We start from the raw sequence: 16,780 nt of genomic DNA on the forward strand, positions 1-16,780 counted from the left end.
TCAGTGATTGAGAGGTCTCCTATTCACTGATGTCAGATAAATTGTCTCCTCATCTGCTTATTTACTGTGTTTTTCACTCTGGGACAAAAAAGTTATCGCTTTGAAAGGAGGTTTGATACTCTCTCAGGACTGGAGACTGAAGTTTTTCAGTTGTTACTCTGTCCCACTGGGGGACCAGCTCACTCTGCCCCACAGAGAGCACAGCATTACCACTCAAGCTGAAGACCATAAGGCAGTTCAGCATACCTTGAAGAAATTCAGAAGACATTTATTCTCCCTCAAGAGCAGAGGGATATTTTTATAAAGAATGGGTGACTATGATGAAGACACTGCATTTCTTGGACAGACCGGTCCTTACTTCTGGACCACGTTCTTCCTTCTGAACACAGTTTTTGTGTCAACTGGATTCAACGGACTTTACATAGTCTTTGTTGGTGCAGCTCCAAAACACCACTGTTTCATTCCAGACGTCAACCTGACTGAGGAGTGGAGAGATGCCATCATTCCCTTCAGGATAGTGGATGGTGTAGAGGTGCAGAGCCAGTGCAGCAGATACAAGCTGGATGTGGTTAGAAATCTCTCTGCCGATGGGTACGTTCCTAGAAGGGATGTTAACCTCAGTAGCATGGAGCAGGAGGGATGTTTAGATGGATGGAATTACAGTAAAGAAATCTACCAATCTAACATAGTCACTGAGGTCAGTATCAGTAATGTATATGTGTGTTTCCTGAATGAGGTGTTAGTTATGAGGAAATGTCAGTTCTGAAAATGTTTCTCTTTGTTTGAAATGTACATAATTCACATCTTTTCACAGTGGGATCTTGTTTGTGACAATCAGTGGAAAGTTCCTTTTGCATCCTCGACTCTCTTTGTGGGATACCTTTTTGGGTCCCTAATCTCAGGCCAGCTCTCTGACAGGTATTTCATCCTTTTTCATCAATTAAATTATCCTAAATGCACTCATGTCATGCTCCAATATGAACCTTGGAAGCACTATTTTGTAAGACATTTACTGCCATTTACTACACTGATGTGTTATCTTATCTTAGAGGTTTTATCATTCATGAAATGTTAGTGAAGGTGGAAAAGTATTTGAAAAAAGGCTTAGAAAAAATATTTACTGATTGGTGAATCCTGATTTAGTGAGTGAGAATTACAAACTATAGTGAATGTTGCTGGAGAGGTAGACCTGATTCACTGTCATTATAATGACAACAGCCCCATCTACTGTTGAATGGGTGGAAGGTGTTATCATGTTTACTCAGAAAACAGAATTTACCAAAGTCTGCTAATCTTATGTTATATAATACATTTTTGGTTATAATGGATTAAGACCAAATTATCATGTCTTCATTCATTTTTGTTGTGAATATTATTTTTTTAATTAAACTTTAAATGCTCCTAAATACTTGTTACTTGATAAAATACTTGCTATAACACTGTGTTTGACTTTACTATGATCTTGAGTTGTACTGGTTAGGCTTCTTGCTCACAGTAACAAGAGGCAAATTAGCTTAAAGCTGAATCATTTATTTCATATCTATCTATCTATCTATCTATCTATGGCTGAGCTATTAATGACTCTTACAGTCAGCTATCAGAAGCAGTATATTAAGTGGCTGCTGTAGTGTTCTGACAAAGAGAGTTGTGTAGAGTTGTTTTTAGGTTAGGTTTAGAGTGTTTGATATCAGTTGTGGTAAGTATTCGGCTCTGACAGACTTTATTGTGGCGTAGAGTTCAAGACAAAGCAGTGAGGAGCACCTGTGTGTGTAGCTCTTTTGCAGCTGTGAAAACTGTACACTCAACAGATAAGAAGTGTGTGTGTTTGGGGGAGGTGGGGGGGTTGAAGTTTTAAAGCTTTTTTATGATTGTGTCACATTGGATGACTCTAAAGACACATGTCAAGCTTGTGAAGAGTATCTCTGCATGGTTTATTCTCTGGGGTTGGAGTTGTGTGATTGTAAACATCTGCATCATGCATGATTTGACTGAGAAAGAAAGGAGAATGACAAAGAGATTTATTTCTAGCAAAGAGGGATTGTATTAACTATCCATCTGGTTCTATTGTCCTAACATTAGTGGTTTTAGTACAAAAAGGGACAAAGAAATAACAAACATCTCACTGCTAACATATCTTCTAAATGTGCTGCATCTGTGGTTTACTGCCAATGACATATATATTTTTCCATTCAGGTTTGGGAGGAAGAAGGTTGTTTTCATCTCACTTGGGGCCCAGTGTGTCTCAGTCATGCTTCAGTCCTTCTCCCATTCATGGAGGATGTTTTGTATAATGTTCCTCTTTGTTGGAGCCTCACAGATTTCCATCTATATTTCTGCATTTGTACTAGGTATGAATTATAAAATACTTCTCATCATATGTATGGTCCTATAGTCACTATCTACTGCTTTATCTCTGTTGTACATCACTAAATATTTACAATGTCTTCTTGAACAGGAACGGAGTTATTAAGTAAAACCATGCGTGTACTCTTCACAACTCTTGGGGCCTTCCTTTTCTATTGCATTGGGTATATGACACTACCTTGGATTGCATATGGCATCAGAGAGTGGAGGACTCTTCTTGCTGTTTTGTCTGCAACCTCTGTGGTCTACATCCCACTGTGGTGGTATGATACTTATAACACTTACAGATTTCCCACCTAACAATAATGCCTATGCTGTTCCTCTTCTTGTGTTGACATTCACACTGAACCTATTTTGAATTGTTCAGGTTCATCCCTGAGTCTCCACGGTGGCTGATCACACAGGGAAAATGGAAGGAAGCCGAGCTCATAGTGAGAGAGGCTGCAAGGAAGAATAAAGTTCAGGCACCACCTGTAATCTTTAAAGAATCTGAGGTAAGGTTCATATATGGTTATTAATAATGTCATTGTATATTTAGGACATTTAAATTCCTTTTCAAACTTTCGATTGAAAGTGAGAAAATCTTATTGGCTCCCCATTGTATGTAATCGTTTCATAATTAAGCTGTTATGCTGACAAACAAGGCCAACAACTTAATCAACATCTTAAAGGCAACAACTGACTATGTGGTACTTTTATTATGTGGTAGTTTGGTTGTTTTTGTATGTCTGGAAAACTTAATCACATTACCTCTTGTCATTGGTTTTAGCTACAGACAATGCCTCTTAACAGGACGTATACCATGCTTGATATTCTGAGATCCAAGAACATCAGATGCATTACATTAATGTGTCTCATTTTGTGGTGAGTTATTGTTTTTTTCCCCAATTGACATAAATTAATTGACAAACCATAATTTTAATCAGTGACTGTGCAGCTATCTATTATTATCATATACGTATGAATGACCCAGCTGTGTGAGATAAACTGGAGAAATATCTTGACAAATCTTTTTTTTTCTTCCTTTCAGGATGGCAATAAACATTGGATATTTCGGTTTATCTTTGAACACCTCCAACCTTAGTGGTAATCCCTTCATGAACTGTTTTTTATCAGCTACTACTGAGGTCCCTGCCTATGTTGTGTCTACATGGCTCCTGAAGAAATGTCCAAGAAGAGCACTTCTGTCATCATTCCTTGTCATCGGAGGAGGAGTCCTGCTGCTCATCCAGTTCATCCCTGATAGTAAGACTTCCTTTTTTTAGTAAGACAGGAATTTTCACCACAGCTATGACCAGTTTTCCTCATTCACATGAGTTTATAGAATTACAAAAGACTTTCCTTCTTACCTCTAGTGCTGTGTAGCCATCAGATATTGTTTTGCTTTATTTGCCCAGGTTTGGAGATATACAGAAATAGCAACTGTGTTACTTTAGATAACCAGGACTATTTCTTCTCTGCCGAAAGAAAAAAACTGTTCCAATAAAGTGTTAATGAGGTCTGTGGATTACTGTTTCTAGAAAGACGTGGTTCTTAGATTAGATAAGCGTTTATTGTCTCTCTTGGGCATTAGAGAGACTGTAGCAGCACACAGACTGTCCATATACATATACTATTAAACTAGAGTTTAACATGCAGTGTCACACACAGATCCATATACTTAAGAACATACCCACCAAAAATATTACACAATGCCCTAAAGACATAATGTTTCACACACAAAAAGATAGTGAAAGAGAGATTAGTGCTTCTAAGAAACAGTCTGTCAGACTAATGCATAGCCTGGCAAGCTAAACATTAAGCCAGTCAAAGATTAAATGATATATAGAATGAGTTTTACAACTGGACAAAGGTCAAAATTGCTGTGCTTCATTAAATTAATATATTACAACAGTGTTTTGTCACATGGTACTTCACATATTATACAAACCCACTGCCACGTGAGCTTAGAAGTCTAAAACAACCCCAGTTTCTTACATTGACATGTCACATTGTGTTCATTGATGTATCATCGTCTTCTCCAGTAACTTCTTTTTTTTTCTTTTTTTGAGTAATGAGGCAGTGTAACATTGAATCTCCTGTATGTTGTATAATACCCTGTAGTGTGTTTCAAGATAAGGAAGTTGTATCCTTGCATCCTCTGATCAGTTAAATTGTAGAAACTGGGCTTAAGATTGTTCATACAATCTTTTGTGAAGCACAAAAAATTGGGGTATTTTACAAAATATTGGGATTTCTTTTCGACATCAATCTAAATATCTTGTGACTCTCTTCCTCAGCCCTTCAGCATGTAGCTCTGGCACTGGAAATGACTGGGAAGTTTGGCTTCACCATGGCGTTCAGCATCGTCTACATCTACACAGCTGAGATCTATCCCACTGTGCTGAGGAATGTCGGCATGGGAGTGTGCTCCTCGGCCGCACGCATTGGCAGTATCACAGCTCCTTACGTCATCTATTTGGGTGCATAAATCACACCGACACAGCATACACACTACATTAATATATTATATGGACCTACATATAAAAAATCTGTATAGGATAATATCAGTGATATGCACAAATATGGGAATCTATCTATATTCAACTAAAAATGTCCCTCTTCTGTTATTTACAGGTACTTATAACAAGGTTCTGCCTTATATTCTCATGGGAAGTCTCACAATTGCTTCATCTGTGGCTAACTTCTTCCTTCCGGAGACCCTCAATAAAGATCTTCCAGAAACAGTGGAGCAGATGCAAGAATGTCAGGGGTAGGTGCATTTCACTCAGCTGAATGTAGTTCACCTATTTTTCAGGTCACCAATATAACAATATTACAATGCACTTGATTAGATGTGATAAAGTCACTAACTCTACCATGTAAGGACAAATGGCCTAGTTTCAGTGGTTTTAGTTCTCAATCTGGAAAGACATTTATGAGTAAAAATAACAAAAAGGCAACTTGTCAGTCTTTTATCCATTGGACCGACCCGCACTTTCCATTGTGAAGTATGACAACCCTGAGGTGCAAAACACGACATTTCATAAAATACATCAACCCTGTCTCGCTCTCGATATGTTGCACCTCAGCGCCACCGTAGAGAAGAGATGACACAGGCCACTTTAATGCCTGCCATCTTCAAACACAAAGAACTAAAAGAAAAACAAAATTCTAAGGAGTAATCAGTAACAATAAGAACTTAAAACGCAATGAAAGAGACTAAGACAGAAACTGAGAAAATATGTCAACTACCATTTAGGTATTTTTGATATCTGTTTTACTCATTTCACCATGATGTCTCCTCAGGTTGTGCAGCGGAGCCAAAAAGAAGAAATATGTCGAAAATGGGGGAAGTGTCAATCCACCTATACTATGTGAGGCCAAACCTGATGTATAAAGTCTGTAGTCTGTAGTTCCCTTGATAGCCTTGCTTCACAAAGAAAAAAGAAAGAAACAAAGAGGAAAAAAGAAAGAAGAGAATTTTCTCTTTTTTAAAAAAAAATATGAAAATAAATCCCAAACATACAGTGGGATACAGTGGGATCCAAAATTCTGAGTCTACTGCCAAGAAACTTTGTTTTTTTTACCCTTTATTAAAAACATTTTTTATTTAAATTGATGCCTGCTAAAAAAAAAAAAATCTTGAAATGTTGCAAAGTTTTAGTCAAAAGTTTTTTAGATCTTACATTATGGTATGAAATTTAAATATTGGTCTTGAATTGTTGTCACACATACAATTAAAATATGAACATATAAACCATCCTGATATACAGTCTGAGTTGTTTTTGTCTTTTAAACACAAAAGCTGAGAAGACCAAGCTGCTGTTTAAACTATAAAAGTCCCTAAGGGCGCACTCACACTAGGGCCAGTTGTTCTGTACCGTGCTGAAACACGAATGTCCCCCCTCCCCTGTCCCCCGCTGGCCCGCACTCACATGACCTCAAACCCAAGTGTACTCAAGCACGGTTGCCTCTGACACATACGTTACATATAGACAGTTTACTCTCATAAAACACCCACAGGTGTGTGTTCATGTGCTGTGTGCCGGTAAAACACAACACAGCCGATCAATTAACACAACGCACTATGATTCAAAAGTGCAAGCTTGTTCTTCTAAGTCATGCCTGTGTAGTATGCAGTACTAGATACTGCAGACGTACTGACTCAACTCTTAAAGTAAAAGTAAGACTTAGTTTAATGACTTAGAAGTCGCCAAATGACTTACTTTAACGAATTTCGTTAATTTATAATGCAGATTTGTAAAATATTACTTTTATGATGGTCACAGTCACAGACAATAAACTTACCATTTCATGATTGTGGTAGCAACGGTGCAGCAGATATAATGAAGTCCACGCAGCACGCTGGATGCAAACTAATATTAAGCCTATAGCCTATTCAATATAATGTCCATGGACATAAATTGAGTTATTTTGCCATAATAATGACAAAATAATACATAATAAATGGTCGGATTGGGAACCCACATGCATAATGTCTCCGCGTTGCATTTAGTGTTGCTTGAAATGACCAGGGCTCAGCTAGTGTTGCCTTTTAAAAATTGTTGATTTCCTGGGAAAATTGGCTTCTTTTCCTGGGATTTAAAATGTCATTTTCGGGGAAAAAAATTAATCTCTATGCGCATGCGTGACCAAGTGTACCGTGCTCAAGCACACCTCTTCCAGCTGTACTGGGCCAGGGAAGTGTACACTTGCACTCACACTAGCCAAATAATCTGGACTTTAGGGGGCAAACGTGCTTGGGCACTGTACGATTGCCTAGTGTTGGAGCAATAATATATTTTTTGTTTATTGCTTTATTTTTGTTTCTTGGTTATGCTGATTACCATATATGTGTATATACCATTTTTTGTGTTTGAACAGTGGGTGGTGCATAGCACTGGAAATGCATATAGGTAAGTCCCAGGTGATGAGCATGGGTGGTGTGCAGGCGAGGGCAAACAGTTTTTGATAGTGTCAATGTGGCAGCATGACGTTTCTTTTCTGAAAAGTTATATCTGTGCTAAGGTGAGCAAATAATTGAATGTAAATAAGTGGGTCACGCACTCAAAGATACGCACTGTATTGGAAAAGGGTTTTTACTGTTGCCCAGACCACATGTCTGAACAACTTTTCCCCGTTTGCCCGTCAGAGGCCAAATGTATTGATTGAAAGACTCTACAGGCAACTTAAAACTACAATTGGTATCCCAGCATGGTGAGTCAACCACACATTGACAGAGAAGAGAAGAGAATGGCTTGAAGAGGACTCATTTCCTGTAGTGTTTCCTAAAAAATGCGATGTAATGCTGTTACATCAGGGGAATCTGACGTCCAAAGTCTCATGGGTCACCCTGACCCTGCTGAAGATTTTGGAGCTGTAAAAAAGAAAAAGAAAAAAAGTTGAATCACTGCCTGAGATAGTGGACAATTTGATTACACTAAACTACGTTTTAAATTATGATGAACTCAGACTTTTGGAGCACATTGTGTGTATTATGATTTTATATGGACTGTAAAATGTGACTATACTGTTTAAAAATTGAGAAATGTATCCATCTGTGGAGTTAGCAAACTTGCCTTTGAAGTAGTGTCTGTCAGTGTGTCATATCCCAATGGCAAACACTATGAACCTGATATTAATAGTATTCAGCAAGTTCACAAGGTGACATTGTTTATAAAACTAAGTCATGCTTATATTTAATTCACTTATAATTCATTTTGATTGGCACTAGATGAAACAATATCAATGTATCAATCTTAGAAATACCCAGCAACCCTGTCAACAATCTATGAAGTGACTCTTAGAAGACTGTAGGACTTTGTCCCTCTGTAATAAACCAGTCAAGCACTGCTGAAGATGATAAAGACAAAGGTTTTATTACTGTTTTACTTTCGCCTGAAAATCATTAACTCACTTACTAAGGACAGCACCTTATGCAATGAATTGTATTTTTCATAATATTTTTGTTTTAAACATGCTTGAAACTTCTAAATCTAAATAATGTGTCCTTGAAAGCATGTTGTAGCACCACAAAATGTGCATAAGCGGAAGTGTTGTTAGGTTTCTTATTTTTCACAGTACTGTGTGTAACTGTGTGACATCCTGTACTAGATTAAGCTGGCATATAAAAGTAGAACTCAGGAGCTTGAGCTCAGCAGTCTCAAGGGCCTGTCACAGAGCAGAAGACTACAACCATACATACATAACCATCTGTTAGTGCTGGCACGGTGTCTGATTGACTTTTTTTCTGTTCTTTTTTAAGTATCAAGCATTTTGGTGACATAATGGGCAACTTGAAAATAAGAGACTATGACAACATCACATCTTTTCTTGGATCTTGGGGACCCTTCCAGCTAAGGATTTTTTTTGCACTTGCCATCAGCATTCTCCCTAACGGGTTTATTGGAATCTATATAGTATTTGTAGGTGACACCCCACCTCATGAATGCTACATACCTGAAAACTATAACCTCAGTGAGATATGGAGAAATGTGACAGTACCCTTGGAGACAGTGGATGGCACCGTGAAACGTAGCTCTTGCTCAAGGCTTAACCTGGAAATTGTGAGGAACTATTCTGAAAACAACATTGTCCCTGATGTGGATGTGAACGTGAGTGAAATTCCTTTGGAGCGTTGTCAGGATGGGTGGACATACAGCAAAGAAATCTACAAGTCAACCATTGTCACAGAGGTGAGTGACAAGGCATCAATTAGGAATGATACTTATGTAGCTGATATGTTAGATTAGTTTGTTTTCAGGAAGATATAAGATGAGGGTACTTTTCAATGTAGTATATAAAATAAAAAAATATATCATACAAAATAAGTTATCTATTTAGTGCATTTGTAAGGTAACCCACATGAAGGAAATGTGAGAGTGAAAAATCTCAAACAGGAGACCTCGCAGTAGTACATGTGCAAACTCTAAACAAAACTACATGATTGTAACATGGCAGAGGTCCAGTTAGTATATTACTCTAAAAGGTCTAAGGCCAGGTCTAAACTTTGATTCATGATTTATATGTACTTACAGGGTTATGGAATCAAACATATCCTAATATGTATTATTGCACTGCATTAAAAATCAAAACAAGCTAGTTTCAACTAGATGTAATAAACCTTGCAAAAGTAATCTAAAAATAGTCACTTGTAATACTGTGTAAAAGAGACCAATTAAATAGAAAAGATGGAAAATAAATAAATTCTGTGTTCTGATATATATATATATATATATATATATATATTCTGTTTTATTTTATTTTTTAAGATTTTGTTGGCATAGAAGAAACATGGGTTAGAGGGGGTGTGACATGCAGGACCTCCGATCGGGATTCGAACTGGGCTCAGCTGTGTATATGGCATGCGCTCTAACCACAAGATAACCTGCGCACCCAGTGATCTGATATTTACTCACCTGAATTAAGTCAGTTGTAGTCCAAAGCAGGTGGGTTAGGGTTAGTTATATGCAATCACAGTCCACATTCACAGCTTGGACTATCCTGCTTTGCTTTAGTGCAGACGCTTTGCTTTGCTTTTAATGATCTGCTGAACAAAGTTCGATGTCTGAATGTTTAATGAGGAGAGGAGAGATTCAGCAGGCTGATGATGCTCAGCAGATGGCTCAAAGATACGATTGCCGCTAAATCAGTTAATTTTATTGACAATTTCAACATTTTTTGGGATCGCAGACACCTCTTTAAGGCAGATGGATTTTGCCTTAACAAGTCAGGAGTACAGCTGTTAAGCTACAACATTTTTTATTCTGTGTATCAGTCACCAGCAGCCCCTGCCAAGGACAAGCGGCAAGACAATCCAAAACACATAAGACAGCGTTCTGGAGAAGCATTCTTACCGCCTGAGAAAAGGGCTGACCATGAAAGTCAGCGCACCCAGAGAGAGGCTTTAACATCATCGTCCTTAGCCCAACACAAGGAGTCTCCCCCAGTCATAACAACCCAACAGGAGGAGTCTCCCCCAGCCTCAACAACCCAACAGATCACTGATAGTTAATGACCTTCTAGATCTAGATCATTATGAGATTTTTTACTTCTTAGTGAAACATGGCTGACTGAATGTAGCTGTTGCCATTGTGTATGAAAATGCGCTATATAAATAAAACTGCCTTGCCTTGCTTTGCCTTGATGCATCAGTGCATAAATAGCATTTTGTGGGGGTGGAGCTACTATTGTTGCTGTGTTGGATATGATATATTTACAAAGTTATTGTACAGCTTTAAATGTAATCAAGGATTAAATTCATATTACTGTATCATATTTACATTTAAGTACTTTACATTTTCCCCATATCAATATTTATGAGTAATAATTGACTAATTGTATACCTTTTTCAGTGGGACCTGGTATGTGAGAATGCATACAAAACTCCACTGACCACTTCTATCCATTATGTTGGTGTACTACTGGGAGCGTTTATCTCAGGCCAGATGTCTGACAGGTCTGTTCTGGACACATAAAACAATCCAATGTTGCTGTTAGGGATGCAAAAAACTTCATGTGACTGACTCAACTATTTACTGCATTTCACAGGTATGGACGGAAGCCAGCGCTATTTTTCATGATGGCACTTCAAACTGTGGCAATTACTGCACAGATATTCTCCCCAACCTGGAACATCTTCACTTTAATTTTCTTCTTTGTGGGTGCTGGGGGATTCTCCAACTATATTGTGGCATTCGTGCTGGGTATGTTTTCCAATAAGGTTTTCCAACATATTTGTTTAAACAAATATTCTGCAGTCATGCCAGTGGCTCTGTGACACTGCATGCTAACATGATGATGTTTGGCAGACAACATTTATCATGTTGCTATTTCAGTTTAGCATTTTAACAAGCTAACATTTTTTAATAAGCAGTAAACCTTAAGCACACAGAGGTTAGCGTAAATGTCATTGGTTTTGTAGTTACGTTGTCACAAACTAATCATTCTGAGAGGTGCATAAGTATATGAACCAAATCTCAATCTATGTAATAGTATTGAGACATTTCACTCAAAACCACAATTGCTATCATGGTGAGAAGAAAAGACGGGATCACTAAAGTTAGTTGGAAATTTTCCTGACCAGAATTTACCAGCAATAAAGCAATCAGAAAAATAGTATTTATTTTGAATCTTTCTGCCCCTTTCATCCACAGGTTCAGAAATTCTAAACTCAAAAGCCAGAGTGGTCTTCTGCTCCCTTGGTGTTTTCATGAGCTCAGGTATTGGGTACATGGCAATGCCAGCGGTTGCGTACTTCCTGCGAGACTGGCGAATGCTGCTGATACCTATGGCTGCTTCTGGCCTGATTTACATACCTCTGTGGTGGTAAGAATATTTATGTGTGATATTTTAGCGTGCACTCTTTCACAGCAGCCTTTCCACTGCTTGGTATCATCTCTTATTAAAATTTGAGAACAGTTTCAATGAAAATGTACTCTACCTCTACTGTTCTTCACCTGCTTTGAATGTTTTGCTGGAAACATGAAAACCACCACTAGTGTGTCAATCAAAAAAGTAACATATGGCAGAAGATCGTAGGGTTGTGGTTCTCAAAAATCTATCTATCTATAAATGACAGGAACGTCTGTCTGTCTGTCTGTCTGTTTGACGTTGTTTGGATAAGAAATGTAAAAGATATAGATAAATATATAGGTAAAAGAAGGCCGCTGGCCACTCCCCCTCTCACACAGCACACTGAGCATAGCGCAAATCCAGAGTTAAGGCTGATTTATGCTTCTACGTTGGGTCGACGTCAAGCCGACGGCGTATGTACACAGAGCTCTCTTCGTCACCGTGAACCCCTGGGATTTCCAGCGACAAGAAACGGCTGTGCCACGATTTTGCTCCATCCTCTGCCCGGGGCTCGTTGCGGCAGCGGAGGGAGCTGTGGGAGAGAATATGCCTTTTAAAATGAAGTTGCACTGTTAATACAGTAATTGCGGCAGTCCAATAAAATCCGAACAAGTGTAATTACTGTAGTAGCAGCACAACTAAAAGGCTGGATTTTGTTAACTTGCTCAAATTTAGTTGATTTGGCAATTTTATTTGTTTTTTGTGCTTATACCATGTGTCAGTAGGCTACGTAGCTAGATGGTGTATTTATCTGTCTGTTTTATTCGTATTTATTGCTGAAATACAATCGGGAGGTTGCACGGGTTGTTTTATTTTGAAAGACGGAAGTTTTATTATGCCGGTTCTATGTCTCACTGCCTGTCTGGTGCAATATGTTGAGCTTGACGCGATTTAGAAACCACTCCGTCATAAATAGAAATTGCTGCGGATTGATAGCGCTGTGGCGCAGAGAGCCTGCTGTGACTTGTCACCACGGCACTCCTGGTGGAAACACTCATTGATTTAGATCAGATTTGGCCATGATTTAAGAGTGGCAGCAATCAGCTCAGGTGACCGCAGCGCAACCGTTCAGCGCTGCTGACGGACCCGGTGGAAATTGGGCTTTGGCAGCTAAAATGTGAACTACATTTCAGACCCTCAAAAAAATGGATGAAACTGAAAACACTTCGAATAGCCCAGGGCACTTTGTAGTAAAAACACACGCAAAAAACTGTTTTTGCACGGGCACTGCACTAGAAATCAGTAATCTGAAGACCCAAAATGTACAGTACAATAAGGACATGACTATAGGCGAACAAACCAAAAGAGAGAACCACATGTGTTAATGCACATTCTCTTACAATCTGGGGGTGACCTTTGACAGTACAGTTGAAGTACACATTCAGTGCTCTTTTACCACTTGAAGAACTGTCAAGTTAACACCATTTAGCCTATCTCACTGGACAATTGCAAAAAAACATGTTTTACACGTTTTAACAGTCATCTCAATCACTGTAATATCACCCTGTGTCTGTCTCCCCAGGTTGGTCCCAGAGTCTCCTCGCTGGCTGCTCTCTCGGGGAAGAGTGGAGGAAGCAGAGGCCATACTGAAAGACGCTGCCAAGAGGAATAATGTAGAGTGTCCACAGGCCATTTTTACACCAGCTGAGGTAAGTTTATCATGTGTGTCTTTAAAAAAGTGTTTATTCTGAAACATCACAATAGATAAAGCCATGGGAAGTAGGGGTGTGGAAGGTGCTGCAGCACCCCTAGGTGGATGGTACCTGCATGTTCACAACAACAGTATACAAGGCTGTAGTAGGCTCAGTTTTAAAGCCACAGTGAATATATTGGTATCAATATTATATATAATTATATTACAATATAATATCCATTGGTACCAACTATGTTATTTTAGCTTGAAGGGATTCACACACACCTCTGAGGAATATGTAGGATGTGTGAACCAAGTGTTAGTGTCTTAATGGTTAGTTGACCATTCATATCAATTGTCGTTTTTAAGCTGTTTTACAGCTGTTATTTGATTATTACTTTTTGTTTATGTACTTCATTCAGTACTTTCATGTTTTAAAATGTTATAATTTTCCTTTATGTATTTTTGTTTGTTTTGTTTTTAATTTATTGTATTAATTTTATCAGTTTTTTCTATGTATTAATCTACTTTTTTATATTATTATTGACATTTATACTGTCTCATTGTATCTTGTCAGCCATCAGTAAAACAACTTAAATTGCACTAACCTGTATAAAAGGTGAAATGAAAATAAAGTTGGACTGATTGATTAAATCAGCCAGACTCCACAGATATCCTCAACATTTGTGCCTGTCTTAAACCTTACTTTGTGTCATGTAAATAATTTGCAGTGACATGTTTCATTCATTCATTATTTTAGGAATGGACCTGTCAAGTTTAATTGTTGCAATCAAATCTCCTGTTTTTCCCAGATTGAAGATGCTTTGACCATGAAAGACAAGAAAAACAACATTTTTGTCTTCCTGCGCAGCTGCAACATATTGACAGTTATTTTACTGTGCTCACTTATGTGGTACGTACATAATTTCACACTTCCCATAATCTAAATTAGTTTAGCACTAAAAGTAAGATACAGTCTGTCTTAAATCAATTGTAAGGTTCCCATATGAACATTGGCATGTTTGTCTTGCTGTAATCATTCCTACTGTTCATACTGGTCCTTCAGATATCCCTTCATAATGAACTTTCAGTGTATTTCAGTGTGTATATTGATGCCTGTTTTCCTGAATTTCTTTACAGGTTCATCATCACAATGGGTTACTATGCTTTAATCCTCAACACTTCAAACCTGCACGGTGACCCTTATTTAAACTGCTTCTTTTCAGCTTTGACAGAGGTGCCAGCTTATATAGTTGCCTTATTATTGCTCCAGTATTGCTCCAGGCATCTCTGTCAGTCTTCTACACTCTTCGTTGGAGGCGTTATGATCCTCTGTGTTAACCTCATTCCAATAGGTAATGCTGCTGTGGGTGATGGGAATGTCATTAACCAAAATACTGGACACATTAAACTTTTTTGCCGCTTGCATTGGTGAAAATATATGATTAGACAAACTGGGACATTATCAATTTGAAGTATCTCTAATGGGCCTTAGATATTTTACATGCAACTCATTTTGATTCTCAAGAGTTGAGTTGAGTCATTTCATTTTGTCATATTTTTTCTTACCCTAGATTTACCAGGTGTGGCTGTATTTCTTGAGATGTTGGGAAAATTCGGCATTACATCAGCATTTTGTGTGGTGTATGCTGTCACATCAGAGCTCTTCCCCACTGTTATTAGAAATACGGCCATGGGGTGTTGTTCCATGGCTGCTCGCATTGGAACCATCATCTCCCCCTTCATCCTTTACCTGGGTGGGTACATTTAGTTTCCTATTTTCAGCAGTTGGACAGTGCTATAGGGGCTCTAGATACAATTATTCCTGCAGTAAGAGGTTAGATTTGGGTAAGATTGATTGTCCCAACCCCAAAGTCAAGTCTTCTACTAACTGTTAATATGACTTAATTCTGCTAATGAAGGATACATTGACATTTGTACATGAAGCATAGTAGCCATGTTTTTAATGAAAAATCCCATTTGTGTTCTCTCTCCCTTTATCATAATATTCTATTTCTGTTATATGAAATTAATGATTTACCTTTAATAAAGGAGACTGGATTCGAAATATCAAAGTTTAAGTTGAATTTATTTAGCTTGTACAAGCGGAGCGTTTTACCAATGCAACAGACAGAGTTACAATAGAAAAGGCTCCTTGTGGAGCGTCATCACATAGCTTTTATACTGTTCTCTACTTGGGCTGTCTTAGCCACCTCCCAACTGGCAAACATATTCCATATATAGCATCACAACGGTTTCTCAATTCCCTTAATCAGTAGACAAGCAGAAGTTTAAAAAGTGGCACTCCGTCCTGTCTCTTACCCTCTATCACCCAACAGTTGAACTCTCTTTCTGCCAGTCTCAGCAAACCGTTGAGACAGGAAGTATCAAAACAGTCATGTAAAAATAGTAACACACACATTGTATGATTTAAGACATCTGAATCACAGTATAATCCTAATTTTTATAACAATTTCTTTTTTCAGGACAATACTATAAGACACTCCCTTACATATTGATGGGAAGTTTTGCCATTGCTGGTGCCTTTGTGTGTCTCCTGCTGCCAGAAACGTATGGGAAGTCTTTACCAGAGACTTTATCACAAATGCCGCAGATGTATAGATGCAGGTGAGTTTACATGCTAATTATGTTTACTGGCCAAAGTTTTTCACTCTGTGAATAGATGTAGCCACTGCCGGTGCTTTAGGTTTGCCTCACTGTTTAATACAGTGTTAAAAGACAATGTTAAAGTTAAAAGAAAATATTTATTGACTTATTGGTTCTCTTTATTTCTACAACACTGGGGAAATGATTAAAAGTGCAAATAAATAAATATCTCAGTGCAGATGGTTTAAATGTTTTACGCAGCTTGATTTAATTTCAATGAGAAAAGGACAGACTGCTAATTCTGTCAAAACAGCTTTTACTTGGTTACTATTCACTTTTCTCTTTTTGCATTTGTATCTTTTAGTTTCAGATAACTAGTAAATAATTTATTATTCTGTCACCTTAACATGCTAACACTAACACACACTTAACACACTAGGGTGTTTGCATTTTTAGAAAGAAACCTATTGTCTGACCTATTGACTTTGTTGTCACTGTTCACTAAATGTTATTGACTTTGTTGTCACTGTTCACTAAATGCATAATGTCTTTTCAATACTCCAACAGGCAAAGAGGAAAGAAAGAAGAAGAAGGAGAGGATGAAGAGTGCACAGATGATTATCAAACAAAACAATCCAAGTTATAGTTCATTATGTCCTTTGTTCATGTAAGTCTAAGAGGTTCTGTCTTGAAACAACACTGATGCTCAGAGACTGTAGCTGGACTACAAGTTAAACGTTTTAAATCATACTTAAAGATCTAAAGCTTTTTACTGTCCTATAAGACTGTTGTCCCCAGATGTATTGTTTTTTGTAAAGTATTATTGCACATGTGTATGTA

At 37.9% G+C, this 16,780-nt stretch overlaps 2 protein-coding genes across 2 annotated transcripts; both read left to right on the plus strand.

The window, feature by feature from the left end:
- The first annotated feature begins 307 nt into the window (after positions 1-307).
- Positions 308-5,120, plus strand: slc22a5 (solute carrier family 22 member 5). Its single transcript, XM_053331395.1, is given in 8 exon segments — positions 308-918; positions 2,194-2,348; positions 2,456-2,627; positions 2,732-2,858; positions 3,134-3,228; positions 3,395-3,609; positions 4,644-4,826; positions 4,981-5,120. Coding segments are annotated over 8 exon segments (1,698 nt in total).
- A 3,513-nt stretch (positions 5,121-8,633) lies between these two features.
- Positions 8,634-16,314, plus strand: LOC128371815 (solute carrier family 22 member 4-like). Its single transcript, XM_053332192.1, has 10 exons — positions 8,634-9,041; positions 10,701-10,804; positions 10,897-11,051; positions 11,502-11,673; positions 13,223-13,349; positions 14,146-14,246; positions 14,474-14,688; positions 14,908-15,090; positions 15,820-15,961; positions 16,305-16,314. Exons 1-10 carry the CDS (start codon positions 8,634-8,636, stop codon positions 16,312-16,314), a joined length of 1,617 nt encoding a protein of 538 aa, XP_053188167.1.
- The last annotated feature ends 466 nt before the right edge of the window (positions 16,315-16,780 follow it).

The sequence above is a fragment of the Scomber japonicus genome, chromosome 13 (genome assembly GCF_027409825.1).
Source record: "Scomber japonicus isolate fScoJap1 chromosome 13, fScoJap1.pri, whole genome shotgun sequence".
NCBI lineage: Eukaryota > Metazoa > Chordata > Actinopteri > Scombriformes > Scombridae > Scomber > Scomber japonicus.

Excerpts from the sequence above, each read along its gene's own strand:
- LOC128371815 (XM_053332192.1), top strand. The coding sequence starts at position 8,634 with ATGGGCAACTTGAAAATAAGAGACTATGACAACATCACATCTTTTCTT. Across the intron at positions 14,247-14,473 it reads TTACTGTGCTCACTTATGTG|GTTCATCATCACAATGGGTT; the intron begins GTACGTACATAA and ends ATTTCTTTACAG. Across the intron at positions 15,091-15,819 it reads CCCCTTCATCCTTTACCTGG|GACAATACTATAAGACACTC; the intron begins GTGGGTACATTT and ends TTCTTTTTTCAG.